The sequence below is a fragment of the Nakaseomyces bracarensis genome, assembly GCF_045282275.1.
Source record: "Nakaseomyces bracarensis strain CBM3 chromosome Unknown Scaff6_1, whole genome shotgun sequence".
NCBI classification, from domain to species: Eukaryota; Fungi; Ascomycota; class Saccharomycetes; order Saccharomycetales; family Saccharomycetaceae; genus Nakaseomyces; species Nakaseomyces bracarensis.
In genome coordinates, this window is record NW_027263967.1 from 559,544 (window position 1) to 586,395 (window position 26,852).

The following is a 26,852-nucleotide window of genomic DNA, read 5'->3' on the forward strand; positions in this document are numbered from 1 at the left end:
AATGCATCATTATTTACAAATACATAGATATATATATACATAGTTCATTTTATCTATTCACTATCTTCTGATAAGATCTTTAATCCTGATATTAAACAGCTTACAAGAAAGCAGAGATAAGTACATATTCATATAGATTATTACATGTCTGCGCATATATTTCGGTAGACAAATCCGAGGTAATGGTATATATACAATAAACCAAATATAAATAGACAATATTAGTTCTTGATCAATATCGACGTTATATACAATTAATAACTAGTAACTGTATAATCTATGAGCCTTGAATATATCCCTTCAAACAACACCATATCACGTGCTGGGTTCTACCCACAATGCCAATCATACTCAATTTATTATTCTCCGGTGTACTTGTATTTAAACAATGCACTTCAAGAGTTTCGTGATCCTTCCAATCCTTCCCTATACCATCAAATTGATATAATCTAACTCAAATAATCATAATTATAAGATGGCGTTTGAGAGGGAATTGTTTGTTGCTACTCAGGCTGTGAGGAAGGCTTCTTTGCTAACGAAGAGAATTCAGTCCGAGGTTATTGCCCATAGAGACAGCACTACTATTACAAAGAGTGATGACTCCCCTGTTACAATTGGTGATTATGCTGCCCAAACCATTATCATAAATGCTATAAAGGCTAACTTTCCAGAGGATAAGATTGTAGGCGAGGAGTCTTCTAGTGGACTTTCCGATGATTTCGTATCCGAGATTTTGACCCAGATTAAGAAGAACGATGACGTCTTTGAAGGCGGTTTCAGTGATAACTCTGTTCAGTTTACAAGTCAAGAATATCCATTGGCTACTCTTGATGATGTCCGTAAAGTTATTGACTGTGGTAATTACGAAGGTGGCCGTACTGGTAGATTTTGGTGTCTGGATCCTATTGATGGTACAAAGGGTTTCCTAAGAGGAGATCAATTTGCTGTTTGCTTAGGTCTAATCATCGATGGTGTTGTACAGGTTGGTTGCATAGGTTGTCCTAACCTGACTCTAGCCAACTATGGCGGTAAGGATCTTCCTGAACACGACAAGTTTGGGTATTTGTTCAGTGCGGTTAAGGGCCAAGGAGCTTTTTACTCCGTTTGCGCCTCAAAGAATCCTGATTGGCTTCCAATACACTGCAGATCATTGAAATCAACATCCGAGATGATCAGTTTAGAAGGTGTCGAGAAATCTCATTCATCCCATGATGAACAATCAGAAATTAAGTCTAAATTAGGTATCGAGAAGTCTCTACACCTAGATTCCCAGGTTAAATACTGTCTATTGGCACTTGGATTAGCTGATACGTATCTACGTCTTCCAATCAAACTATCATACCAAGAGAAGATTTGGGACCACGCGGCAGGTAACACCATCGTACTAGAGGCTGGCGGTGTCCACACCGATTCTATGGAGAACAAGCCTTTAGACTTCGGTAATGGTCGCACATTGGCTTCAAAAGGTGTCATTGCCACCAGTGGTCCACAAGAACTACATGACCTTGTCGTCAGCACCTCTGCCGAGGTCATTAACTCAAGAAAATAACTGTAATAGAAGTATTGTATTTGCAAAAATATCGTAACCACCCTTATACATATACACAATAATGTTTTCATCTAATTTAGTTAAATAGTTATTAATTGCAGATAGATTAAATATAAAACTCTCTTTACTTTTATTGTTGTGTTTATATTATCGGTGTTACCATTAGTTACGATAACAGGTGATCTCCTTAGAAATTAATTAAACTAAGGAGCACTACTAAAGACAATGATCAAATAAAAAAATATCTGCTTTTGATACATGATATTCCAAAGCTAAGTAACAAAATAGTAACTTTATTCGAGTATTAATATATAAATAAATTGTCCAATGACTGGTGATAAGTTATGGAAAGTGTCTATTAGTACGCTAAACTGCGGACGGGCCTTCCCCTTCAGGGAAGAGAAGCATAAGCAAGATGTTCTAAGGGAGTTAATGACTTCAACTGACAGCAATCCTCAAGATATATATGTGCTTGGTGTACAAGAGCTGGTAAGGATCTGGGAAGGTGTTGGAAAGCTCCGTATGGAGACGTGTTTACTTGACCTTAGTACCGCTGCCTTAGAGGTTTTGAGACAGTTGTTTCCCGATATTCAGTATAAAAAGTTAGGTTACAGCTATGTCGGCGCTACCGCAGTCTTAGTATTCTGTAAAGATACCATAGAATGCTACGACTCTCTCTCAACAACCTCTAACTGTGGTATATTCGGATCAACTTTAAAGGGTGGTACGGCATATACATTTAAACTATCTCAAGAAGGTCAAGAAGTCCAAACTTTTACATTTATATGTTGTCATTTAAATGCCAAGGAAGGTAGAGAAAACAAACGTGCAAGGATCGATGACTTTGACAGGATTATGTCGCAATGTAATAGGGTATTGGACGAGGCCGGCTTCCGTAAAGGACACATATTCTTCTTTGGTGATCTAAATTTCAGAGTAACAGATACAAACGTTGCGCCACAGGATCCTAATAAGTGGGAGGAAACACTATGGCGGAGCGAAGAATTAAACCGCCTAAAACATAAAGGTATAATTCTTCGCGGCTTTAAAGAGGGTCGGATTAACTTCCCACCTACTTACAAATACAAGCTACAGTCTGAATCAACATACAACAGTAAACGAATCCCATCGTGGTGCGATAGAATCCTGTACAAGAAGTACCACTCGGCGCATAACATCGGCTCTTGTAAGTACGAATCAGTACGGAGATCAAGGACATTGCAATTCACTGACCACCAGGCCGTGAACTTGGTCATAGAGGTCCCAGAGATTACTCACGACACTATTCATGACCTAGAACTCGTACGTATCCTGGAGCCTTTAGATGCCACACTAGGCTACTTAACTGACAAAATACTAGCCTACGAATGGATGCGTGGCCCAGCAATCTACATTATAGGCCTAATAGTAGTATTGTGGTTATTATACAGGTTATTCTAAGACACCACGGGCCAAAAGAATATATAACATTAGTTTGAATAGGTTTTGTACTATTGAAGATCACCTGTTAGGTTGGTTAATCAGTAAACGTCGGGTATACCGGCTGCTATAACTATCGTTCTATTCATTAAATACATGATTAACCCTTTAAATAAGGCTCATCGCAAATAACTGAAAAAAAAAAGTTGTTTGAAAAAAAAAAAAGCAATAAGGATTAATAGTGTAGCTTCCAGAACAATTGTGTAGAGTGTTGGGATTTCAGTTTCTTCATTATCATTTTGATATTCATCAGATCAATTGTTACAGATTAAAGGTTTTTGACACCTTATATTGTTGTATATAAAGGTCTGTGCTAAAATTAACAAACGATGGCAAGTGAGTTTGAACAGCATTTGGAGAAGGAGATTGCGAAGGCTAGGAGAGAACGTGATATTAAGAACTCCAGAAAAGATAAGAGGGCGCAGAATAATACCAATCAGATGCGGGATAGTGCTGGGTTCAAAATCAGAGTTGCAGAGGCGAACTCTAATGGGAATAAGATGGTGGACCCTGAATACCATGTGACTATTGATGGTGCTTTGAGACGCATTGATCCCTATGAATTCGAGTACAAGACGTTCTGTAAGGAGAGGTGGAGAGACCGTAAAGTTGTGGACATATTCACCGAAGAATTTAGGGATCGCGAACCTGGTTACTATAGAAAGACGATCGCCAGCGGTGCAGTCTTTGTGAACGGCGAAGCCGCCAATTTAGACACCATTCTTCGTAATGGCCAACAATTGACTCATAAGATACATCGCCATGAACCTCCAGTGTCTTCCAAGCCAATAAAGACGGTCTTTGAGGATGAAAATATCCTTGTGATTGATAAACCAAGTGGCATACCAGTGCATCCAACAGGACGTTATAGATACAACACAATCACCAAAATCCTGGAAAAGGAAATGGGGATCAGTGTACACCCATGTAATAGGCTCGATAGACTAACCAGTGGTCTGATGTTCTTAGCGAAGACTCCAAAAGGTGCTGACCAGATGGGCGATCAGATGAAAGTACGTGAAGTCAGCAAAGAATATATTGCAAGAGTGGTAGGCGAATTTCCAATAGAGGAGATTACTGTGGAAAAGCCTCTAAAATCTTATGATCCAAAAGTTTCTCTAAATACTATTGGAGACAATGCTGATGAAAACTCCAAACCAGCTAAAACTGTCTTCAAAAGGATAAGTTATGATGGCCAAACCAGTATAGTTAAATGCAAACCATTGACTGGCAGAACTCACCAAATTAGAGTACATTTGCAATACTTGGGTCACCCAATAGCAAATGATCCCATTTACTCGAACGTTGCCATCTGGGGTCCCGAATTCAAAGCGTCTGATTATGATAGGATTACTCAGCAACTGGACAATATCGGGAAGACTGAGTGTGCTGAAAGTTGGTTTTATCCAAAATCTGAAGGTGAAATGATAGCCTCAGAAAGATGTGATGTTTGCGATTCACCAATGTACACTGACCCTGGTCCTAATGATCTGGACCTATGGTTACATGCCTACAAATATGAATCTACTGAGTGTAATTCTGAAGGTAAGAAACTATGGAGCTATAGAACTGCATTCCCAGATTGGGCTCTGGAGGTCCACCGTAAGTATATGGAAATGGCAATTGACGAGGCTGACAAATGTGGTCCTACCCAGACAGCATTCAGTGTAGGTGCCGTGATCGTAAACGGTACAGAAATACTTTCCACTGGTTACTCCCGTGAGTTACCAGGAAACACTCATGCTGAGCAATGCGCTCTTGAAAAATATTTCGAGCGTACCGGTTCTAACGAGGTTCCAGCAGGATCTGTCATATACACTACCATGGAGCCATGCTCATTTAGACTGAGCGGTAACCTTCCTTGTCTAGAAAGAATCCTAGCTCAACAAGGAAATATTGGAACAGTATTTGTAGGAGTCATGGAACCAGATACCTTTGTCAAGAACAACACAAGCCTCACAGCGCTAGAAAATAACGGCATAGACTACATCCTAATTCCAGGCTACGAAGACAGGTGTAATGAAATAGCTTTCAAAGGTCACGAGAAAGAATAAATGATACATCCCTAACATACTACCTTATTCAATTTACATATAATCTTTATATAATCGACTATTATAAATTATGTATATTGTAAAAATGGTTATTATATTGCCCATCGCAATATCAAAATAACATTGAGATGTGATAAATATCATGATGCTACGCATGTTTCTAAGCAAGCTCTTCAACATATTTTTTTCTTTCATTGCTTACTGCGTGAAAAAAGTATAATGTCGAATAATCGAAAAAAAATTGAAATTTGCAAAAATATTGGTCTCGACGAGTTTGATCAAGCTAATGCAAAGTTTCCAGCTTATCGTATTAAGCAATTGAGTTTTAGGTTTAGACAAGATATCACTTTTGGATTGTATTGTTCAGGTATACTCCTTTATTAAGAGATTAAGAAGTATCGCTATGTCTAGAAGAAGAGGTGGTGCGAAGCCAAAGCTGGCCCCAAAGGTCGGCATTAAGGATACAAGTCAGTTTTTAGAGGCTCTGAAGCTATATGAAGCTAAGAATTACAAGAAGTCAATTAAGCTGTTAGATACTGTGTTGAAAAAAGAAAGTTCCAATGTGGATTGTTTGGCTTTGAAGGGTTTGGATTTGCATTCCATCGGCGAAAAGGAAGAAGCTGAGCAACTTGTCAAGAGCTCAATTAGCAAAATTAGCGGCACTAGTGCTTCTCCTATGTGCTGTCACATTCTTGGTATTTATATGCGTAACGTCAAAGATTACCATGGCAGTATCAAGTGGTTCCAAGCTTCATTGGACAATGGTTCCAACAATTTTCAAATTTACCGCGACTTGGCCACTTTATATTCACAAGTTGGCGACTTCAAGAAAGCTCTTGTTGCCAGGAAGGCTTACTGGGAAACTTACATGGGTTACAGGGCTAACTGGACAGGTTTGGCCGTTTGCCAAGATATTAATGGAGAAAGGCAGCAAGCTGTTAACACCCTATCTCAATTCGAAAAGTTGGCCAGTGGTAAAATTAGTGATGCTGAGAAGTATGAACACAATGAATGCCTGATTTATAAAAATGATATCATGTACCGTAATGCAGGAAACAATCCAGAAAAACTGCAAAAAGTTATGAACCACCTCAATGATATCGAAAAAGACGTTTTTGACAAATACGCTGTGTTAGAGAGAAAGGCCTCGATCTACATGAAGCTAGGTAATATGAAAGATGCATCTATTATGTACAGAACATTGATAAAGAGAAACCCAGATAACTTTAAGTATTACAATCTATTAGAAGTTGCTCTTGGTATTCGTGCTGATAATAGGTTGAGAAAAGCTCTTTATGAAAAATTAGAAAAGTTTTATCCTAACTGTGACCCACCAAGATACATTCCATTGACATTCATCCAAGATGAAGAGGAATTAACCAAGAAACTGGAAGATTACATTCTTCCAATGCTGAAGCGTGGTGTTCCTGCTACATTCTCAAGTCTAAAGAATCTTTACAGATCGAGAGGTGAAAGAATTATTCCTATCATCCAAAAGTTTGTTACACAATATTTGGAAAGCTTGGATAAATCTCAGAATCAAATTCAATACATCTGGACTTGTTACTTCCTAACCCAGCATTACTTGTTTATCAAGGACTTCAAAACTGCTCAACAGTATATTGATAATGCACTAGAGCATACTCCTACTATGGTTGAGTTCTACATAATGAAGGCTCGTGTTCTAAAACATTTAGGTCTACTGGATACTGCCTCCGAGATTCTTGAAGAAGCCAGAGAACTAGATTTGCAAGATAGATTCATTAACTGCAAATCCGTCAAATATCTTTTGAGAGCTAATAAAATCGATAAAGCTGTTGAAGTTGCTTCACTGTTCACTAAGAATGAAGATGCAGTAAATGGTTTGAAAGATCTTCACCTAGTCGAGGCTTCCTGGTTCATTGTCGAACAAGCTGAAGCTTATTATAGATTGTATCTAGATGCAAAGAATAAACTAAATGAGTTGCAAAAGGAACTTGAAATGGCTGATAATGAGGAAGAAAAGGAAGCCAAGAACGACGAGATCAAGGTCTGTTGTAGTACTTCTCAGAAATACCAGGGCCTTGCTCTAAAGAGATTTATTGCGATTTCTAAGTTCTATAAGCAATTTGACGATGATCAACTCGACTTCCATTCTTACTGTATGAGAAAGGGTACTCCAAGAGCCTACCTTGAAATGTTAGAATGGGGTAAGAAATTATTCACCAAACCAATGTATGTTCGTGCCATGGAAGGGTCATCAAAAATATACTTCGAACTTTATGACTCGAAAGCTAAGAGAGAAAATGATGGGGCTAATGAGAATGGTAATGAAAATACAAAGAAGGCCAAAAAGGAAAATGCTGCTGCTAGAAAACTCAGAGAAGAAGAGGAAGCCAAAGTTATGGCCTATCCAAAGGACCAGGACCAAGACCCATTTGGTGAGAAACTTATTAACACCGCTGAACCTCTTTCCGATTTTTCTTCCAACTTCTACAATGATTTCTTGAGACAGGCAACTGCTGATGAAAAGGACTACCTACTGGATTTCGAATACAATCTGAGAACTGGGAAGTTGGCACTATGTCTTTCTGATCTTGCCAAGGTTGGCTCAAAGTATGGTAAGGACAGTTTCACTTACGGTGCTATGAGCGTTGCCTTGCTGATTTGTACAAAACCGGAAACCTCTTACGATGAGATTGCTAAAAAAGTTGTTGAAAAGAGTTTAACTGAAAATGGTGAATTTAATATTACAGATAGGGACAATTCTGATTTTGATTGGCTAGAGTATTTGCAAAGCAAATTCAAAAGTGCTGATACCAGTTCGTACTTGTTCTTATACAGACACAGCATTGGCAATCCAGAACAGGTCAAAGGTTTGATTATCGATCAACTCTCTAACGCCGAACCATACGAGCAATCAAAGATCATCCAGTACAACTTCTAAAAGAAAACATGAAACAAAGGATAAAAAAATGAATATATAATAATATATAAATTACATAAGAACTTCTCCTACATTACATATCAACCGAAAAAGTACTAAGATAAAAAAACATCCTAGTATCAATCCTTGGTTATTCATATCAGTGATAAGATAATCCTAGATATAAATCAAATATATATATACGATCAGTAATAATAGAATCAACTGAATAACTTATAATACACCTTAAAGCAATAGCGAAATTCCGATTTTTTAAAGTTATAAGAGAAGTCCTCAAGGCATTACCCGGATCCTTACCGAAATTCCGATTATTGAAAAACAAAACAACGACGGTCTCACCGCTCTGGGCGCTTGGAAGTGAAGGGACGACGAAAAATGAGTCTAACTCTAGGATGTGTTTACATATTTGATTGCTATATCAATTTCATATGCTTATATGAGAGGCTGACATTGCTTTAGACAGGCTAGAATTGGATATTAGAGTCTATAAGGAAAACTTTTCTTATCATAGGAACTAGTCAACAAGAAATTGCAGCAAAAAAAGTAGAACAACAACATCTAGACATTGAAATGACTACACCGGTTTCCCAATCTGTATCTTCTGGTGGTTCTGGTAAAAATAGCCGTAAGAGACATGACAATATGACTGATAAGATCCAGGAGTTGCTGCGGCTTATTCCTGAGGAGTTTTTCCATGAAAACTATGGGAGTGACTCTGGAGGGAATGGCAGTGGGAGTGTCAGTGGAGAGACTCCCGGTGGTACTACTCCAAAATTGAAGGCTACAGGTACCAAAGATGGCCGTCCTAATAAGGGCCAGATTTTGACACAGTCTGTTGAATACATTACCCACCTACAGAACCAAGTAGACTCGAACAACCGTGAGGAAATCGAGCTCATGATGAAAGTGAGCGAACTGGCGAAGCAGACAGGAACCATAATCAATGATATTAACCTCGAGAATACAAGTGCTGAAATAGCATTGGCGAACATCGGCGTTGGTCCGCTAGCTGGTGCTACATCTGAGGGACAAGAGGAGGACGGACAGGACGCTGCCAGAGAATCGACAGCAGAAAGCACAGGATCCTTCATGCAATCTAACGACGATACAGCTGGCAACAGAGGCTCGCCTAACAAGGCTCAAATGAGCAAATTTGAATACGGTGGTTATGCTGAGTATGCTAGTTAGACTTCGCCTACTGACACAAAAGTTTATTACGGTCAAAACTTTTGGACATTGCAATATCATTATGGACGTAATGAGCGGAACTTTCAAAAAAAAAAAAAAATTTAAAATTTTTTTATTAGTGATGGCGATGAAGGACTCATCGGTCATTCTTTTGTTTATGATTCGTTCTGATAGGAAACTATTTCCATGGTAATCATATGACTAAATCATAGATCGTTGCTAGTTTATAATAGTTATCCGTTACATTTGTTTCTTATTGAAATAAGGAAATAAGAAAAAACGAATATTAGGACTATAGTATCAGGAGGAGATAGGATATACCTGATATTTTTCCCGGTATAAACAATACACAAAAAAAAAATAGCTATTATAGAGAAAAACAAAAGAAATCTATTTCTTTTTTTCAGGCTATTTTATAAGTGTTAATAAAAGTTGTATACCTTCTCATCCTATTTAAGGAAAAAGAGCTTTTCTTAACACGAAATTATTTATTGAGGATTTTCAAAGTAAAACCTTTTTAAGTTGAATATGATTTTGGCTAGTGATGAACCAGCTTCAAAAAGGACTCACCTAGAGAGCAGGTATGATAAAAATGAACATGAAGAAACCGAAGATGCAACGGAAGAGATAAAGGCTCCTTATGCCAATGATGGTATAGAAGGGCCAGAGAAAGATGCTCTGATTCCCAAAATACCAAAGAAAACGCCTGTATCTATAGGTAAGAACCCAGATAATGGTAAGTTTGTTCTTCCAAATTATAGTAAAGAAGAGTCATTGAATGCTAGAAAGTTCCTAAAATATTATGGTCTTCGTAATTTTTTAGATACTTACTTACCAGAAGAACTAAACTCTCTTTACATCTACTCATTAATTAAGTTATTGGGATTTGAAATAAAGGACAAGGAACTATTAGCATCATTATTCAAGTTTTTCCACCCGGTCAAATCAGTAGAGGCCACAAAACTGGATTATAGTGACTTTTCTGATCCACTCGAAAAAAAACAAGCTGTTAAACTAATTAAGGACTTACAAAAAGCGATTAACAAAGTTTTATCAACAAGAATTAAACTATCAACTTTTTATACCGTGGATCATTTTGTGCATAAAATAAAAAACGCTGAAAAAATCCTTGTACTTACAGGTGCGGGTGTGTCTACATCTCTGGGGATTCCGGATTTCAGATCGTCAGAGGGTTTTTATTCGAAAATACGGCATTTAGGTCTTGATGATCCACAAGATGTCTTTAATTATGATATCTTTATGCAGGATCCATCGGTGTTTTACAACATTGCGCATCTTATTTTACCGCCTGAAAATATGTACTCCCCTTTGCACAGTTTTATTAAGATGTTACAGGACAAAGGCAAATTATTGAGAAACTATACACAAAATATTGATAATTTAGAGTCATACGCAGGAATCGACCCTGAGAAGCTAGTACAATGTCATGGTTCGTTTGCTACTGCATCATGTGTAACCTGCCACTGGCAGATTCCAGGTGAAAAGATATTCTCGAATATAAGAGAAATGGAACTTCCGTTATGCCCTTATTGCTACCAGAAAAGACGCGAACATTTCCCAACAAATAGTGATCCGGAATATGAGACATTGTCTTCCTATTCGAACCCAAACTTTTCAAGCAATAACTTTGCTATGAAGTCTTATGGTGTACTAAAACCAGATATTACATTCTTTGGTGAGGCCTTACCATCTAAATTTCATAAAACCATTAGGGAGGATATTATGAAATGTGATCTTCTAATTTGTATTGGTACAAGTTTAAAAGTTGCTCCAGTTAGCGAGATCGTTAATATGATTCCAGCTTATGTCCCACAGGTTTTGATAAACAAAGATCCCGTCAAACATGCGGAATTTGATATAGAACTTTTAGGTTTTTGCGATGATGTAGCAACTCTGGTCTCTCAAAAATGCGAATGGGACATCCCACACAAAGATTGGGAAAATAACTTAAAAGAAAAGAAGTTTGATGTCAAAGAAATTGATCATGGTGTTTATGACATAGAGGCTGGATCTTCTAGATAAACGCGCCAACAAAACATGTTAAGGAAACGAAGAGATAGGTGTACAAGCCTTTATTTACTTTCACATTTAAACCAAAATATATAAAACGATTTTTACTGTTACAACCTTTGCATTATTTAATAACTACAAAGTATATTAATTACAGTTCCTAAAACTACCAGAATTACTGGCTTCTGTTTTGCCAGCATTTAATTATCTTTTATACTATCTCGAGTCTATGGAAGAGAGTATATTTTTCATGTAGTTATTGATATGCCCAATCAAAGTTGAGTAATGTAGTTCGATCTCATCAATCTCCTCGTTGAAAGTTTTTTGAATTTCAATAAGCTCAGCTTGTAAAACCTTCAACTTCTTTTCTGTTATTTCATCACGAATATATTGATCAAGCTCTGATTCCTTATCCTTTATCTCAGCATCATATTTATTTCTTAGTCTAGCAATTATTTCTTTATTTTCTTCAGATTCGAGTTTATATTCGTTTGTAGTATTATTGAGCTCATTTCGCAGTGCCTCAATTTGCTCAGTAAGTATCGAGTGTTTATACAGTACGTTAGATTTGAGTATGTTCTGTAGTCTATCCTTTTTTTCCACTAGTGGCTCTCTTATTTCCAGCACCGAAAGTTCTGATCTGTGGGATTCTTGAAGTTCTGTGGATAAAAATTGCAGTACTTCATATACACTCTCAATTGCACTCTCAAGTGTCTCTACAGAAACTTCCAGATTTTTAACGTTTGATTCCAAGTTTTTGACATGCGCTAATTGCAATTCCTTCTCTTCAGCTAATTTTGCAATAGACTCATTCAATGTAGTGTGTAAGTTATTCTCATCATCATTATAGCTAGCTAGTCTCTCTCTTTTGGACTCCAGTTCAATTAGTTCAAAACTAGTACTTTCTAACTCTTGAAGAAGTTCTTGTTTTTTCATCTTATAACTATTATAGTCAATAGATAAGTTCTCTTGAACAATTGTTAACTTCTTTAAGTTGGTTTCTAGTACTTTGTTCTGTTTTGTAAGTTCTTCCAGCTCTCCTGGTTTTTTCTCATCATCATCCTCCACTGCAGTTAATTGGGCTCTCAAGTAATTAAAATCATCGAATTTATTCTTCAGCTCTTCGAGCATGGATTCCATCTGAATTATGAACTGGTTACAATCAAACATGCGCTCTTCTCGAAACCTGGCATAATTTATAACTGCACTTAATAAACGCCGTGTACGGAAAGCTTCAGGTTTATAGAGATCCATGATATTAAAGTCAGAAATTCCAATATTTTCAAAGAATTTATAGCATATTTTATTCAGAGTCAGTATCTGTAAGGTGTCATTATAAAAGGCGTTACTACCAGGATTCTCCGAACTTACATCTTGTTCGTTATCTACATCACCCATATCATGAAACCTGGACGAATCAGTCAACAATTGATCCGGTGATATCCCCATAAAATTCTCTATAATCTGCTTGTATAATGTAACAACATATTGGCTGCTCGGTCTAGATATATGTTCAGCTGTAGCCATCGAGAAATCACAACTCTGGAGACAAATGACAAGCTCATCCAATTCAAGAAGTGGAAAAACATCTTGTTTACTTCCGCTAGACCCACTCATCGCTATAGGATTATCCTTACAGTAGACCTTTTCTTTTTTATATTACCAATTCACAATTATATGAAAGACAAACACAGCTCATTCACCCATTGCATTGGCCAATCCTGAATTATCTTCAAACTATTATTAAACAGACCTTTTCAATACAAATATTTAAATAGAAGAGCCATCGCGTTTACCTTCCTTTATTTACGAACACGTTAGTTTATCGTTAGGAGGTATTTAGTTATATAAGTCATATATTAATTGAATTAGTACTGTGAGTGGTTTTTATATTTCTTAATGATTCTTCAGTTCTAATTAACTTATTCTAAAAAATTTGTATTAAGATCTATCTATAGCTTATGGTTTTCTCCTTTTAAAAACTTGGTCTAAGGCGAACTTTATCTCTCTCTTGAGGGTTTGTCTCGATGCGGGTTGTGGTGACAACACTTGCAAGGAACATATATCAACAGACCCAGGTTCTACCTCCAAAGAACAGTCTTCCGGATTGACTTTTAGTTCCAAATATGTCTCTGTGTTTGTTTCAGGAGCTGACAGTAGATTTTCTTCTTCTCTTTTCAACAGATTTAGGGAGTAATATGGGGTGTTGACCATTGTTCGATCTACTTCTGGTGTTGGTTCTGGTGAGAAATATAATTCTGCATATACTCTAGAATTAACTGATTCTGAGTTTCCACTTATATCTATCAAATCATCTTGGCCTATATATTGTGCGTAAATGCAAATCTCTTGAGAAGAAATTTCAAGTCTGAACATTTCCATATCAGAGCCAAGTAACAACCTGGTCTGGGTCCTATAAATAAGCTGATCTAGCTTTGAGGTGTATCCAAGCCTTAGATTTGACACATACAGGTCTAATATTTGAAGTAAGTTTGGAGATTTCAGAATATGCGAGATGCTTTTCTGAATGCTCTGGATGACTCTATCAATAGTGTAAAGTTTATATGCTCTATTTTCGAAATTTATCCTCAGACTTTCTTCAAACCATTGGTGATCAATAGAACCGATCAGAAGTCTCTTAGAAATATTCTTTAGCCACTTAAATGCATCTTGCCCATCAAGTTCTAATCCACTGTCCTTTAATTGCGTAGGTAGCAGACCTAATCTACTAGCTAAGACAGACGGCCTGCGTTTGTTTTGTCTAATAGCATTTAAGGTTGAAATGTTTATTTCTTTAATCTCTTCGAATCGTTCATAAAGCGTTTTAATATAGTGAAATAGGAAATATACATTCGTATCGCAAAAAAAATTTGGACGTGTTGAATGCAAAACCATTTCATGAAGACTTTTATTAGCCAAGGAAGCGCCAAGGAATTTATTTTGTCCAAAATCATTATCAGCTCCCATGAATGAAAGGTCTTCTCTAGACAATTGGGAAATAGAGGTGTTAGGTTCTACTTCACTGAACTTGATGTCATAACTTTCCTCACCAAGGAATTTGCCAAAAACTGCTGTAAAATATTTTTCGAAAAAACCTAGATAAGAGTTTTTATTCAGATCAGTTGAAGATGAGTTCGACTTTATACCGCAAATAATTAAATCTTTTATGTCATTCAATAGATCTTTGTCTTTGAAAGAAAAGCCAAATTGAAAGTTGTTATCAGGTTTAAAAGTTTTATTTCTATCAACTTTTTCAGCTGTATATTCCGAAATGATATGCTTTGTCGTCAAAAATCGTTTCTCGGCATTCTTGAATATCAAACCTTGATGATCTAAAGATTTATAGTATACCTTCTGTTCAAGCTCACGCCAGGCTTTGTTCCATTCATTTTGAGCTATTTTCCATTCTTTATATTTCGCCCTTAAAGTTTTTAACAATGTGGGCACAACAACTTGTGGATTGGTTTTCAAAGCTTCTAATAACGACTCTGAACTCTCAAGCCCATAAATTCTTTTTAGAACTTTTTTCATAATGCTATCAATCTCTATATTTCGGTTTATATTCTTAGCAACCCTAGTTCTCCGTACAGACCCAGTTTGCCCTGGCAGCCTCGATTCTAGATTTTCTAGCTTTGAAATAACATTTTCAGTAGATAATAAAAAGGAGTCGTACTCATGACGTTCTTCTTCAACCTTGAATAAATTCTCTTCGTACTGATTTTTTTTATGAGCTATGAAACCAACCTCCTCCGAAGCCCAAACCGGATGCCCAACCCATTCATCATTTAGAACCTCATTACAAAGTTTATCTCTCCCACAACAATAAGAGCTTCTTTCAAACTCTGAAAGCCTCTTATAGCTAGGTCCACTTTGTGAAGAGAAATCCTTGATGTTTTCAACGTCCTGGATAGGAATATCTTTATCTGGTAAGGGAGCTTTTACTGGTTTATAATTGATAACTCTTTTAAATCTTTCATATAAATGCTTCTTTGGGCCAAAAAAATGACTTGCCCTATCACTAAATTCGTCTATTGATAGGAAGCCCTGAGAAAATACGTTCAGCAGTTTTAGAAATTCGGAATATATGGAGTCGTCACTAATTTCCACTCGGAGGTATTCTAAGAAATCTATAACATTATCGTTTCTTTGTAAGCAATTCATAGAGATCAAATTTTCCATTTTATCTTTTTCATCTGTGCATTCAGTATCCTGGATTGTCGAACGTAAGTTTGATTCCATGATACATTCCTCAAATTCTTGTTTCACCTCTATATCATCAGGTATACAACTCAAGACATCCTTTAGCACATCGCCCTTGCCTTTTAGTAGCTTCTCCAGAGCCACTCTCATACCAGAAAAGCTCAATACTGATCTCAATATCTCCTCAACATTGCGAATTGTGGCCTTATCCAATTTCGAAAATAGTTTAGCGACAATGCCATCTATACCAACTGTCCCAGCATCATGAGTTACCTTACGAGGAAATAGTACAGTGCAAGAGGTCTGCAGCTTTGGATGTAACTGTATTAACTCATTAACCTTCAGAATAGCCGTCTCCAGATCACCAGACCCGGAATCATAGCTCCGTATAATTTCCCTAAACTCTCCATACTCAGTGGGGCTCAGTTGCTCTTTGATAGTGTAATAGTGCTTTATGATCGCATCAGTAGCACTTACAAACTGTTGTTCCATTGTCTCCCGTTATCACAATTTCAGCAAGAGTTAATATTAATTAATGCTACTTCTTAATTAGTAACTTCTCAATCAGATTTTTTTTTTTTGGTCACCTTCTTCCCGATGCTTTTTATTTACTTCGATTTTTTTTTTTTGATTTTTATTACTTTTAACAAAAAGAATTGGCAATATTAACCTTGAAAAGATATTATCAAGCCAGATTTATCAGTTCCCACAAAATAAAAACCTTATATATATATCTTTGCCATCAAGAATTTATATTTCCTAATAAATTCCTATTCCTCTCTTTAACTTTATGGGATGTGATGTATATGTTATTTTTTTTTTCTTGGCTCGGTTTCGTTATTCTGCCATGATGAAAGGGTCTCTGTAATTACAAATAACTAATAAAATTTAGTATATTCCAATATATAAATAATCATACTACGAATGTAATAAAATTGCATATATACTTATTATTTAACTGCCAAAAATTAATGCGAATCGTGGGCATGATATAAATTAAATAGGGCAATCAAAATGGATTCGGATGGAGTCACATGTGTTCGTGAGGTGAAAGGTCTCTCTCTTCAATATTTTATTTATAACTCTCTGTTATTCAGATATTAAAATAGAAAGTATTTCTTATTGGGTATTAAAAAAAAAACAACTAAAATATTATATAAAGGTAATTATTAATAATAATATTAAATCATGAAAAAGGAACAATTAATAATGATAATAAAAATAATAATAAAATTAAAATAATAAAAATAAAAATTTGTTAACAGAATAGGAAATATTAGTATCATGATTTATTGTGGAGGTGAAATTAAAGGCATAAAGAAAAGCAAATAAAAAAAGGAGAATTGAACTACCATCAAACCTGTTTGACGTTGAAATGAAATGAAAATGAAATCTTTATTAATAGTTATATTTCTATTATTATTATTTTTTTTTAATTTTTCTTTTAAATTTCTTTAGAAACTTAAAATTGGGATGGGTATTTTGAACTAAAATGCACACACTCACACACTGGCACAACAAATTTCCTATCATATTTATTTTATTTTATGTTATTTTATTTTATATTATTTTTCTTTAATTTTTGCTCTCGTACATTTTTCTTCTTTTACCATTTGCTATTGGAATGAGGGGTATTCATCCACAGCTGTTATTATGCTCCACTGGTAAACATTTGGCAAAGACAAAAAAGGCAACCTATTAGCGATCCACTGTAACTACAGAGGCCTTTTGTTTCAAGCCTTCTTTAACTAGCATTAGTTTATCATTAAAGTTACAATCTGTATGCCCAGGAATTTCTCCGGTTCTTAGTAATTCGACTAATGGGAATGTTTCACTTTCATGGTCTGGTGATATATATGTTACAAGTTTACCACCATCTGAAATGGCTAGTTTATGGTGGTCTTTAAAGTTGAACTGGAATGTACCGTCACTTAATTCAAACATAACAAATTCCTTATATCTAGTGTATCTTCTTAGAAACACATCATCTTTATGGTAATCTTCTCTAACAAAATTTGAAACCCTGCTTAGGTTTGCTCTCATATATTTGGCAAAGAAATCTACCACCTCCAAATGCCTTTGAAGTTCCTTTGGTTTCTCATCTAGCAGGTAATGACTTGCTACCCAGCCTTCTCTATCATCGTATGCAATATACCAAAATTCATCAGCATCAGCTAATCTCAAGACTGTAGATCCATTATTAAACAAGACACCTATATCCTCTGTGGATAGCTGATATGAAAACCCATGCTTATTGGAATAGTCAACCCACTTTGTTACTACCATAGGATGCTTTATCATAGGCAGTCTTGATTTAGGTAATCCTCCCATTCTTTTCTGGGCTTCCGCTTCTAATATACCATTGAGAGTTAACTGACACTCACTCGCTAAAATACGTAAAGAAATCTCGGATTTTATCACATTAGTAGAGGTTGCTATTAATTCTCTTTTTGCCATAGCCTGCCTGGCTTTGCGTATCCTAGCTTCACGTGCAATGTCATTTAACTTTCTTTGAGCTTCAAGATCAACAACTTCCTTATATTTGTTCCTTGTCCCACCAGGGGATAATGAATGTGGAAGGATTGGTTGGAATTGGTCTTGTTGCTGGTATTTATCTAGGTGGTATTGTTTCATAGAAGGAATATTATTTTTACTTACGGTACTCAAATTATTACCGAACATACCCCCTTGAGGATTGAAACCATTCTGAATAACATGTGATTCTTTCATTACTGACAAGCCAAATCTATTTGACGAAGAAGAAGAAGATGAATGTCCTGAATTGGTACGGCTCTGTGGCTTCAAAAGACCTGAGTCCTCCAAACAATTTTTGAAGTTATTATACGATTCCTGTGGGGAAATATAGCTATAATCAGGTACCGTAGACATTACTGTACTTTGGGTACATGGTGGAAAAGTACCCCTAAACCACACATAATCCATTATCTCTTCTATAGAAGGTCTTTCCATGGGGTTTAAGGAAAGTATATCATCAATCAAATATTTTGCGTCATCTGAAATATGTTTATCCTTTGGATAGGAGAAACTTCTTTGCTTTATTCTCTCATAAATGGTGTTCACATCCTTAGCTTGGAAAGGTGGTTTCCCTATTAGTAGTGCATATAGCATAACACCAATTGACCAAATATCTACTTCGTAACTATGACCGGTGTGTTTACCCATCAATACTTCAGGAGCAATATAATTAGGTGTACCACATATCGTAAATTTTCTTTCTCTGTCATTAGCCAAGACTGCAGCAAGCCCAAAATCACCAATTTTTAGGTTGTAGTGTTCATCAAAGAAGATGTTACCTAGCTTTAAATCTCTGTGAATAACTCTATTAGAGTGCATATATTGTATACCACCGCAGATTTGCGTCATAAAGAATCTGACCTCTGGCTCGGTGATGGTCTTTCTTTTCTTGATTAATTCCATTAAAGAACCGTTAGGACAAATCTCTAGCAAAATATAAACGTTAACATTGTCTTCAAAACAATCAATAAATTGAACAATGTTTGTATGGTTCATACTTTTATGAATTTGAATTTCCGAAAGTAATTTCTTCCTAGTCTTTTCAGACTTTATAGATATCTTTGCGACTGTCTTTGCAGCAAAAATCTTCCCACTATCGTCCTTGATTTGGAAACAACGAGCAAAACCACCTTCACCAAGAAATTGACCTCTATGATAATCTCTTCCACGGGTTTTGATCAGAGAAGGTGGTGTCTTGCACAGTGAGGAAAGTTTTTCTTTCTTCCTTTTCTGCGGCTGCCCTTGTTGATCAACTCTTTTATGATGTTGATTCATCACATAATTCTCCTTACCTTCATCGTAAGGGCCGCTGCCTTTTATCGGTGTCTTCGCAAGTCTCACATTCAACTGTCTGTCGTCCACATTTTTCAATGGACCCATCATTTTCTAACTGTACCAAACTGAATTAATATATTAAGTTATTATTATATCTTTTCTTCCTCCTTATACTATGAATCAAAGACAAGAATAAAAAAATAAAAATAAACCCTGTTTTTTTTTGTTTTTTTCGTTTTCTTTTGTCTATATCTCTCTTTAACTAAATCACAACTCTGATACCTAATAATTCCAGTACTCGAGAGGTTTATTTCAATTCTGCTTTTTATAGTCAATACTCCTTATCTTTACTTATCTTTCGAACTATCTTTCTTTTGTGTACACACTAATAAGTTTTTGTGTCTTAATAAGAGAATAGCGTAATATCTAGTATTAAGAGAGAGTATAAAGATGTGGGCTTTTTTATATTTTCAATTGACACAAAACTCAATAAAACCTGTTTATGATTAAGTATACTTTGTGTTTTTTTTTGCTTAGGATAAGAAAAGCTTTTGTTTTTATTCCTTCTTATCAGGCCTAATCTGATATTCTTAATCAAGTACTTTCAATCTATCTATGGTTATATTATGAATATATTTCTAAAAAGTATGGAATAGAAGGAATTAATTTCTATTTTATTTCTATATTGTTTTTATTTTATTTTTATTTTTGATTTCTATTTCTATCCCTAAGTTAAAAATTTCTTCCCACACAAGAGATTTGCAAAGTGAATTTTTTTTGCTTTTTTTTTTGCTTTCTTTCTTACTTCCTCTAGTTATTATTTACCTCTAAAGGGTAATAGATCATATATCAAGTTGTAAATATAGTTTCCCCTTCTCTAATGTTGTCACATTTCCCAATACTGCCAAACAACATTCTACTTCCCTTTGTTTAAAATTAATAAATTTTTTCTTGCAAAAAATAAAAAATATTTCTTGTTTATTTACGCATTCCCTAATTAGGAAAAATCTTTAAAAATAATTTTGTTATTTTTTTTTTCGGATATTTCTTTTCTTTCTTTTTTTTTATTCAGAATTAGCTTTGCAAATCTTTGTCGTATATAAGTATGTTACATGTGATACTCTAGTTTCTTAAACCTTAAACTGAAACCCTACATGAGGGCAGTTCCACACAGAAAGAGACGGAGAGCAAGGGAGTATTGAAAAGGGTGTCTAAGCAACCACTGGACAATTGGTATAAGGGCTCTGGTATAAGAGCTCTGGTATAGGTTGTTAGGTTAGAATAGAGATGTTCTGTGAGTTCCTTCTCATGAAAATTGTATTCAAGTGAGGCCAGGTGGACTACGATACGAAAGTTGTTCGTCAAAGAATACGAAGCAAGCTCAGAAAGCTACCCTGTCAGCTCTCGTCTCTCTTCCGCCTCAGTCTCTTGCTCGTCTCTCTGTAGGTTCTCCCGTCACATTGGGTAACATAAGCCAAGAGTTCATAATAATCTTAGATAGACCTGTAGTTAGTAACAAAAAATTTTTTATTGGGATCCCACAAAGCAAAAAGGACAATGAAGGAAAGAAATCTCAATGCCCTATAGAAAAAAAAAAAATAGTCGATGAGGGTTATTATATATCTATAAAGGGTTATTTTTACTGATTCCAAGGTTAAAGTAGATCAAGAACAGTGTTAATAAGAATCCAAAACGTACGAAAAACAATATACAGCAATATAAAAAATTATATAAACCAATACCTTCTATCCAAGATAAAAATAACTACAATAAAACAACATATAATATTATAATATAATCGATGACTTCGGATGAGTATAAACGTGATGAATCTGATGAGGATGTGCCGTTGTCACAGACTATAATGGGGGATGGGAAAAATGCTCCCCAGGCTAAGAAAGGTAGAGATAAGTCGAAAGTGGCTGAGAGTGTGAAGGTGAATGGGAGTGCCAACGGTAGTCCGAACGGTTCCTCCAAGAGTAAGAAAGTGTCTAAAGTACCGAAGCGTAAGCGGGCTGTGAAGACTGAGGACGACGACGATGAGAGTCTCTCTTCTAAGAAGCTGAAAAAAATAAAGACTGAGAAAGGCAATGTAGAACCGAAGAAAGTCAAGGATGAAGAGGAAGAAGAAATAGATGAAAAGAAGTCTCTTTCACAGGTAGTCAGTGAGATCAAGCGGGAAGGTAGTGAGGAGACCGATGAGGAGTACAAATGGTGGGAAGAGCAGAACAAAGACGACACGATAAAGTGGAAAACTCTCAAGCACAATGGTGTGCTGTTCCCGCCAGATTACCAACCTTTACCGTCTCATATCAAGTTGTATTATGGTGGAAAACCAGTTGATCTACCTGTAGAAGCAGAAGAAGTTGCAGGGTTCTTTGCCAATCTATTACATACAGATCATGCCAAAAACCCTGTCTTCCAGAAAAATGCCTTTGAGGACTTCTTGAAAGTGTTGAAGGAAGCTGGCGGAACTCGTAATGGTATTGAGATAAAAGATTTCAATAAATGTGACTATACTAAAATACACGAATATTATGAACTGCAGAAAGAGCAGAAGAAAAATATGACAAGAGAGGAGAAGAAACAGATCAAGCTCGAGAAGGAGAAATTCGAAGAGAAATTCAAATATTGTGAACTGGACGGGAGAAAGGAACAAGTAGGTAACTTCAGAGTCGAACCTCCTGATCTATTCCGTGGCCGTGGTGCTCATCCGAAAACAGGTAAGCTTAAGAGGAGAGTAAATCCGGAAGATATCATACTGAACTTAAGCAAAGATGCTCCTATTCCACCAGCACCGGCTGGCCACCATTGGGGTGAAATAAGGCATGATAACACTGTACAATGGTTAGCAATGTGGAAGGAAAACATCTTTGGATCATTCAAGTACGTAAGATTAGCAGCCAACTCGTCTCTGAATGGACTAAGTGACTTAAAAAAATTTGAGAAAGCAAGAGATCTAAAACAATATATAGATGACATCAGAAAAGATTATAGGAAAAACTTTAAGAACAAAGTAATGTTAGAGAGACAGAAAGCCGTTGCTATTTATCTGATCGATGTTTTTGCTCTCAGAGCTGGTGGTGAGAAGTCCGAAGATGAAGCAGACACTGTTGGTTGTTGTTCTCTAAGATTTGAGCATGTGACTTTAAAACCACCGAACACTGTTATTTTTGATTTCTTAGGTAAGGATTCTATTAGATACCATCAAGAAGTCGAAGTGGATACCCAGGTTTTTAAAAACTTGAAAATTTTCAAGAGGCCGCCGAAGAAGGATGGTGACGATCTTTTTGACCGTCTAGATCCTTCAATACTGAATAAATACCTACAAAATTATATGCCAGGGTTAACTGCAAAGGTTTTCCGTACATACAATGCATCAAAGACAATGCAAGATCAACTTGACTTGATACCGAATAAAGGCACTGTCGCAGAAAAGCTTTTGGCATATAATGCAGCAAACAGGACTGTTGCAATCCTGTGTAACCATCAAAGATCTGTTACAAAGGGCCATGCTCAAAGTGTGGAGAAAATGAATCAAAAAATTGAGGAACTAGTATGGCAGAAGATCAGATTGAAAAAGTCTATTCTACAGCTCGAGCCTGCAATGGCTAAAAAGAAGACCAAATATTTCAAAGAAATACATGACATGACAAAGGCAGAGCAAGCGACGATCCATAAGAGAGTTATTGCAAGAGAAAGAGAGAAATTTGAGAAGAAATTTGCCAGAGAGAATGAAAAACGTGTATTCGAAAAGGAAGACCCACTTCCTAAATCAGAATTGAAGGCCTGGCTCACAAAAGTAGACGAACTAGAGAAGCAGTACAAGGACGAACTGAAGACGGGCAAAATAGAACTAAAATCATCGATGCAGAGTGTGGACAAATTGGAGAAGCAGATAGAAAAGTTAGAAGACCGTATAAAGACTACTACGATCCAGTTAAAAGACAAGGAAGAGAACTCTCAGGTCAGTTTAGGAACATCCAAAATCAACTATATAGATCCAAGGCTATCTGTTGTTTTCTGTAAGAAATACAACGTTCCAATTGAGAAGATTTTTACCAAGACTTTGAGAGAGAAGTTTAAGTGGGCCATTGAATCCGTTGACGAGAACTGGAGATTCTAAAAAAAAAGATAGATAAAAAAACCAAGAAGAAAGTAAGTATTCCTACAATCTCAATTTCAATATTTAATAGCAGAAGGTTGAGCAGAATCACTTCCTACTTTATCCACTATTCCTCAAATAGCGAGAAGAAACGACAATTATACCACATTAACGAACAATATAGAAACAATATATTTACTTAATAAACAAACAACTAATATGAAAAGAACTAATTACACTAAACGTATAACAGTTTTTAAGCTACAACACTACTTTACTTGTCCTAACATGTAAATTTAATTATAATTCAAGAATGTTCCGGAATATTCACATGATAATCATACTGCACGAGTAAGACCGAGAACCCGGAGATATCGAAAGTGGCGGCGATGCTTTCTCTTTGGCTCAGTTTTTCTTTTCTTCGCCTATATAAATAGCAGGACCCATATATGTGGTAGGGTACTTGACGTATATCACAGAAGATATTTCCTTAAATACACCAAATAAAGAGTATAGTAATATCAATACTACAATCCCATAACAAATCTGAATAAATAAAACAATGGCACGTTCTAGAGGAGGATCCAGACCAGCAGGAAGAAGCAGCGCTTTCTCCCGCCCAACTCAGCAGACACGTTCTGCTTCCACAGCTGCTATGCCAGCACCAGCCCAATCTCAAGCCCCACCACGTAATGCCTATGCTAATCCACCAGCTACAGCTCAACCACAACAACCGGGTATGTTTGCTCAAATGGCTTCCACTGCTGCTGGTGTTGCTGTCGGTAGTACTATTGGTCACACTTTGGGTGCCGGTATCACCGGTATGTTCTCTGGTTCGTCTTCTGATGTTCAGGAACAACAACAACAACCAATGCAGAACTATGATGCTGCTGCTGCCCAACAACAACAACAACAATTTAGATCTTGTGAGGCTGATGCCAGAAACTTCACCCGTTGTCTAGATGAGAACAACGGTAACTTCCAAACTTGCGAGTACTACTTGCAACAACTTAAGGCCTGTCAGGAAGCTGCTCGTCAATATTAAGCGCATCACCCCTCAAACACCTTTTAATTTTTATATTTCTTTTCTCAATCATCTAAACATAGAATGCACATTCCAATGGACAGTCCCAGTGTGACTCAATTCCTTCTAAAGTTTTTATTGTTACTTTTATTTTTATTTGAATTTTGTTCAAATTATTGATTCTACCCCCTTTTTTTTATTGATGTCCATGTTTAGGTTTAGAGCTTTTAAATCCAAACAAAGCCAATTACTAAATATTCGAAGAGTGCAAAACAAAAATTAATGCTTATATTCCAAGAAAGTTTTTTTTTATCTTAAAAAAAAAGAAATAAGAAAAGAAAAAGGAATGGTTTCATTCACCGTAGGTGAAGGAATAGTTGAATATTATTACCACCTGTCCCAACCAAAGATAACTCAAGGCTTCCACCAACCTTAAAAACTGTATATAGATGTGTTATTTTTTTATTTTTATTTTTTTAAAAAGGTAAAAAATAAACACTGGAGCTCATAAAAACTCCGACACTGTATAGCCTTAGGAAAGATATAGATATATAGACTCCACAAATCGATGACAGCGTGTTATAATCCTATTTAACTTAGCTACACTACCATTGAATCAATATATATAACTGGTTTATATTTATCATCTTATACGTATAATTGCATCACGGAGTTTTTCACTCAATAGGTTAATTATCCGGGTAATATTTAAGGAGGTGGGCGCAAGGCCCGTGGATCGCCCTTTTTATTTCTTTTGGGCCTGTTTGGAGGGGATATTTAATATTAATGACATCGTCAGAAAGCTGGTATTCTTTAAGAATTCTATATAGTACTCACGGTATTGATATAAGTTCTCGTTTTCCATTGTACTTTATTAGATACAGCTTTGATTTCTGTGGATAGTGACGAGGTAATTATTTTACAAATGGAAGGTATAACGAATCATGATGTATGGGCTGACAATAACAACAAGGCTGCATCGCCTTGGAGTGATAATGGAGTATCGAGCATGCTAGGTAGTGCTATTAGCAATCTAAATATGTCAGAGACACTGGAAAGTGCGAGAGCTAATTTGACCGAGACTATATGGGGAAACACGGACAAGCCTAGCAATGATCCCGGGCATGATGTGGCGCCTACTGCCAATTTCAACGATCTAAACAATGCAATTCTCTCGCCTCGAAACTCTAGTAATGCGTCTGAAGATGATGATGACTCACAAGAAACGTTGGAGACATGGATGAAATCCGTTAGAAAGACGTACCATCCGCTAGAATTGGATATTGTGTCTATAGAGGAAATACCAGAAAGGGAGGGTCTATTATTTAAGCATGCGAACTATGCTGTAAAACATCTCGTTGACCTACCGAATACTGATCCTCCAAAAAACCGGACAGTGATACGGAGGTATTCAGATTTCCTTTGGTTACAAGAGGTGCTTCTGAAACGGTATCCTTTCAGAATGATTCCTGATTTACCTCCTAAAAAAATTGGTACTCAAAACCTGGATCCAGTTTTCTTATCTAAGAGAAGAACCGGGCTCCATAAATTTATAAATCTCATAATGAAGCATCCGAAGCTATCGAAAGATGACCTTGTTTTGACTTTCCTAACGGTCCCTACTGATATATCCAGTTGGAGAAAGCAAGCAAGTTATGATACGTCTGATGAATTTACTGATCGCAAAATTTCACAGGATTTTGTGAAAATATGGAGGAAAGATCTGGCAGATAAATGGAACGAAACTGCAAATTCTATAGATAAGCTGATAGACACATGGTCCAAGATTAGCATTCTGGTGGATAGACATGAAAAGAGAATGAAGGTAATTGCCAATGAGAGGAATCTTATGAAGACGATGATTAAAGAATTCGGCGATATGTCTAAATTTCTTTATCCTTCGGAAACAAATCCTACAATACTTGATATAAATAATGGGCTGTCAATAATAAACAATCATATAGATAAAACTAATGAGCACATTGATAATGAGATTAAGGAATCTAAAGAAAAAGTTTCCCCAAAGTTCAGAATATTTACTGATATTTTACTATCTCTGAAGAACGTTTTTGAGAGATATAGAATGATGGCTGCCAATAATGTATCGATTCTTCAAAAACACATAAATATAAACCTGGAGAAGCTTGATGGAATGAAAGGAAAGCCAGATGCCAGCGGGCAGGAATACGAGCGCATAAAATTTACTATTCAGAAGGACCGTAAATCAATGTATGAACAGAGTAACCGTGCATGGTTGATTAGAGAATGTATCCTTGAGGAATTCACAATTTTCCAAGAAACACAGTACATGATAACCTATGCTTTCCAAGAGTGGGTTAAACTAAACAGCAAATACTCTGGCTTAATATTGAACGAATGGGAGTCTGCAACTGATCATGCTCTGGAAATGCCACTAGCAACTGATTAAAGTTCCAAGTATATAAAATAAACATTTATTTAGCTTCCAACATACCTTTTTTTTTTTT

At 36.2% G+C, this 26,852-nt stretch overlaps 12 protein-coding genes across 12 annotated transcripts; 9 read left to right on the forward strand and 3 right to left on the reverse strand.

Moving 5' to 3' along the window:
* Positions 1-475: 475 nt before the first annotated feature.
* Positions 476-1,549, forward strand: MET22 (3'(2'),5'-bisphosphate nucleotidase; the record flags this gene model as incomplete). Its single annotated transcript, XM_071051634.1, has 1 exon — positions 476-1,549. The coding sequence occupies one exon, from the start codon at positions 476-478 to the stop codon at positions 1,547-1,549; it is 1,074 nt and encodes a 357-aa protein (XP_070907663.1).
* A 327-nt stretch (positions 1,550-1,876) lies between these two features.
* On the forward strand, positions 1,877-2,989 carry INP54 (phosphoinositide 5-phosphatase INP54; the record flags this gene model as incomplete). Its single annotated transcript, XM_071051635.1, has 1 exon — positions 1,877-2,989. The coding sequence occupies one exon, from the start codon at positions 1,877-1,879 to the stop codon at positions 2,987-2,989; it is 1,113 nt and encodes a 370-aa protein (XP_070907664.1).
* A 368-nt stretch (positions 2,990-3,357) lies between these two features.
* RIB2 (bifunctional DRAP deaminase/tRNA pseudouridine synthase RIB2) lies at positions 3,358-5,082 on the forward strand (the record flags this gene model as incomplete). The annotated part of the gene is made up of 1 exon (XM_071051636.1): positions 3,358-5,082. One exon carries the CDS (start codon positions 3,358-3,360, stop codon positions 5,080-5,082), a length of 1,725 nt encoding a protein of 574 aa, XP_070907665.1.
* A 403-nt stretch (positions 5,083-5,485) lies between these two features.
* Positions 5,486-8,008, forward strand: NAT1 (peptide alpha-N-acetyltransferase complex A subunit NAT1; the record flags this gene model as incomplete). The annotated part of the gene is made up of 1 exon (XM_071051637.1): positions 5,486-8,008. The coding sequence occupies one exon, from the start codon at positions 5,486-5,488 to the stop codon at positions 8,006-8,008; it is 2,523 nt and encodes an 840-aa protein (XP_070907666.1).
* Positions 8,009-8,578: 570 nt separating this feature from the next.
* Positions 8,579-9,196, forward strand: RTG1 (Rtg1p; the record flags this gene model as incomplete). The annotated part of the gene is made up of 1 exon (XM_071051638.1): positions 8,579-9,196. One exon carries the CDS (start codon positions 8,579-8,581, stop codon positions 9,194-9,196), a length of 618 nt encoding a protein of 205 aa, XP_070907667.1.
* Positions 9,197-9,724: 528 nt separating this feature from the next.
* On the forward strand, positions 9,725-11,239 carry HST1 (histone deacetylase HST1; the record flags this gene model as incomplete). The annotated part of the gene is made up of 1 exon (XM_071051639.1): positions 9,725-11,239. One exon carries the CDS (start codon positions 9,725-9,727, stop codon positions 11,237-11,239), a length of 1,515 nt encoding a protein of 504 aa, XP_070907668.1.
* A 204-nt stretch (positions 11,240-11,443) lies between these two features.
* NUF2 (kinetochore-associated Ndc80 complex subunit NUF2) lies at positions 11,444-12,844 on the reverse strand (the record flags this gene model as incomplete). Its single annotated transcript, XM_071051640.1, has 1 exon — positions 11,444-12,844. One exon carries the CDS (start codon positions 12,842-12,844, stop codon positions 11,444-11,446), a length of 1,401 nt encoding a protein of 466 aa, XP_070907669.1.
* Positions 12,845-13,186: 342 nt separating this feature from the next.
* On the reverse strand, positions 13,187-15,919 carry RNJ42_01476 (Transcriptional regulatory protein SIN3; the record flags this gene model as incomplete). Its single annotated transcript, XM_071051641.1, has 1 exon — positions 13,187-15,919. The coding sequence occupies one exon, from the start codon at positions 15,917-15,919 to the stop codon at positions 13,187-13,189; it is 2,733 nt and encodes a 910-aa protein (XP_070907670.1).
* A 1,206-nt stretch (positions 15,920-17,125) lies between these two features.
* Positions 17,126-19,345, reverse strand: CDC5 (polo kinase CDC5; the record flags this gene model as incomplete). The annotated part of the gene is made up of 1 exon (XM_071051642.1): positions 17,126-19,345. One exon carries the CDS (start codon positions 19,343-19,345, stop codon positions 17,126-17,128), a length of 2,220 nt encoding a protein of 739 aa, XP_070907671.1.
* A 1,693-nt stretch (positions 19,346-21,038) lies between these two features.
* Positions 21,039-23,363, forward strand: RNJ42_01478 (DNA topoisomerase 1; the record flags this gene model as incomplete). Its single annotated transcript, XM_071051643.1, has 1 exon — positions 21,039-23,363. One exon carries the CDS (start codon positions 21,039-21,041, stop codon positions 23,361-23,363), a length of 2,325 nt encoding a protein of 774 aa, XP_070907672.1.
* A 541-nt stretch (positions 23,364-23,904) lies between these two features.
* Positions 23,905-24,387, forward strand: MIX17 (Mix17p; the record flags this gene model as incomplete). The annotated part of the gene is made up of 1 exon (XM_071051644.1): positions 23,905-24,387. The coding sequence occupies one exon, from the start codon at positions 23,905-23,907 to the stop codon at positions 24,385-24,387; it is 483 nt and encodes a 160-aa protein (XP_070907673.1).
* A 904-nt stretch (positions 24,388-25,291) lies between these two features.
* On the forward strand, positions 25,292-26,794 carry MVP1 (Mvp1p; the record flags this gene model as incomplete). Its single annotated transcript, XM_071051645.1, has 1 exon — positions 25,292-26,794. One exon carries the CDS (start codon positions 25,292-25,294, stop codon positions 26,792-26,794), a length of 1,503 nt encoding a protein of 500 aa, XP_070907674.1.
* Between the last annotated feature and the right edge of the window lie 58 nt (positions 26,795-26,852).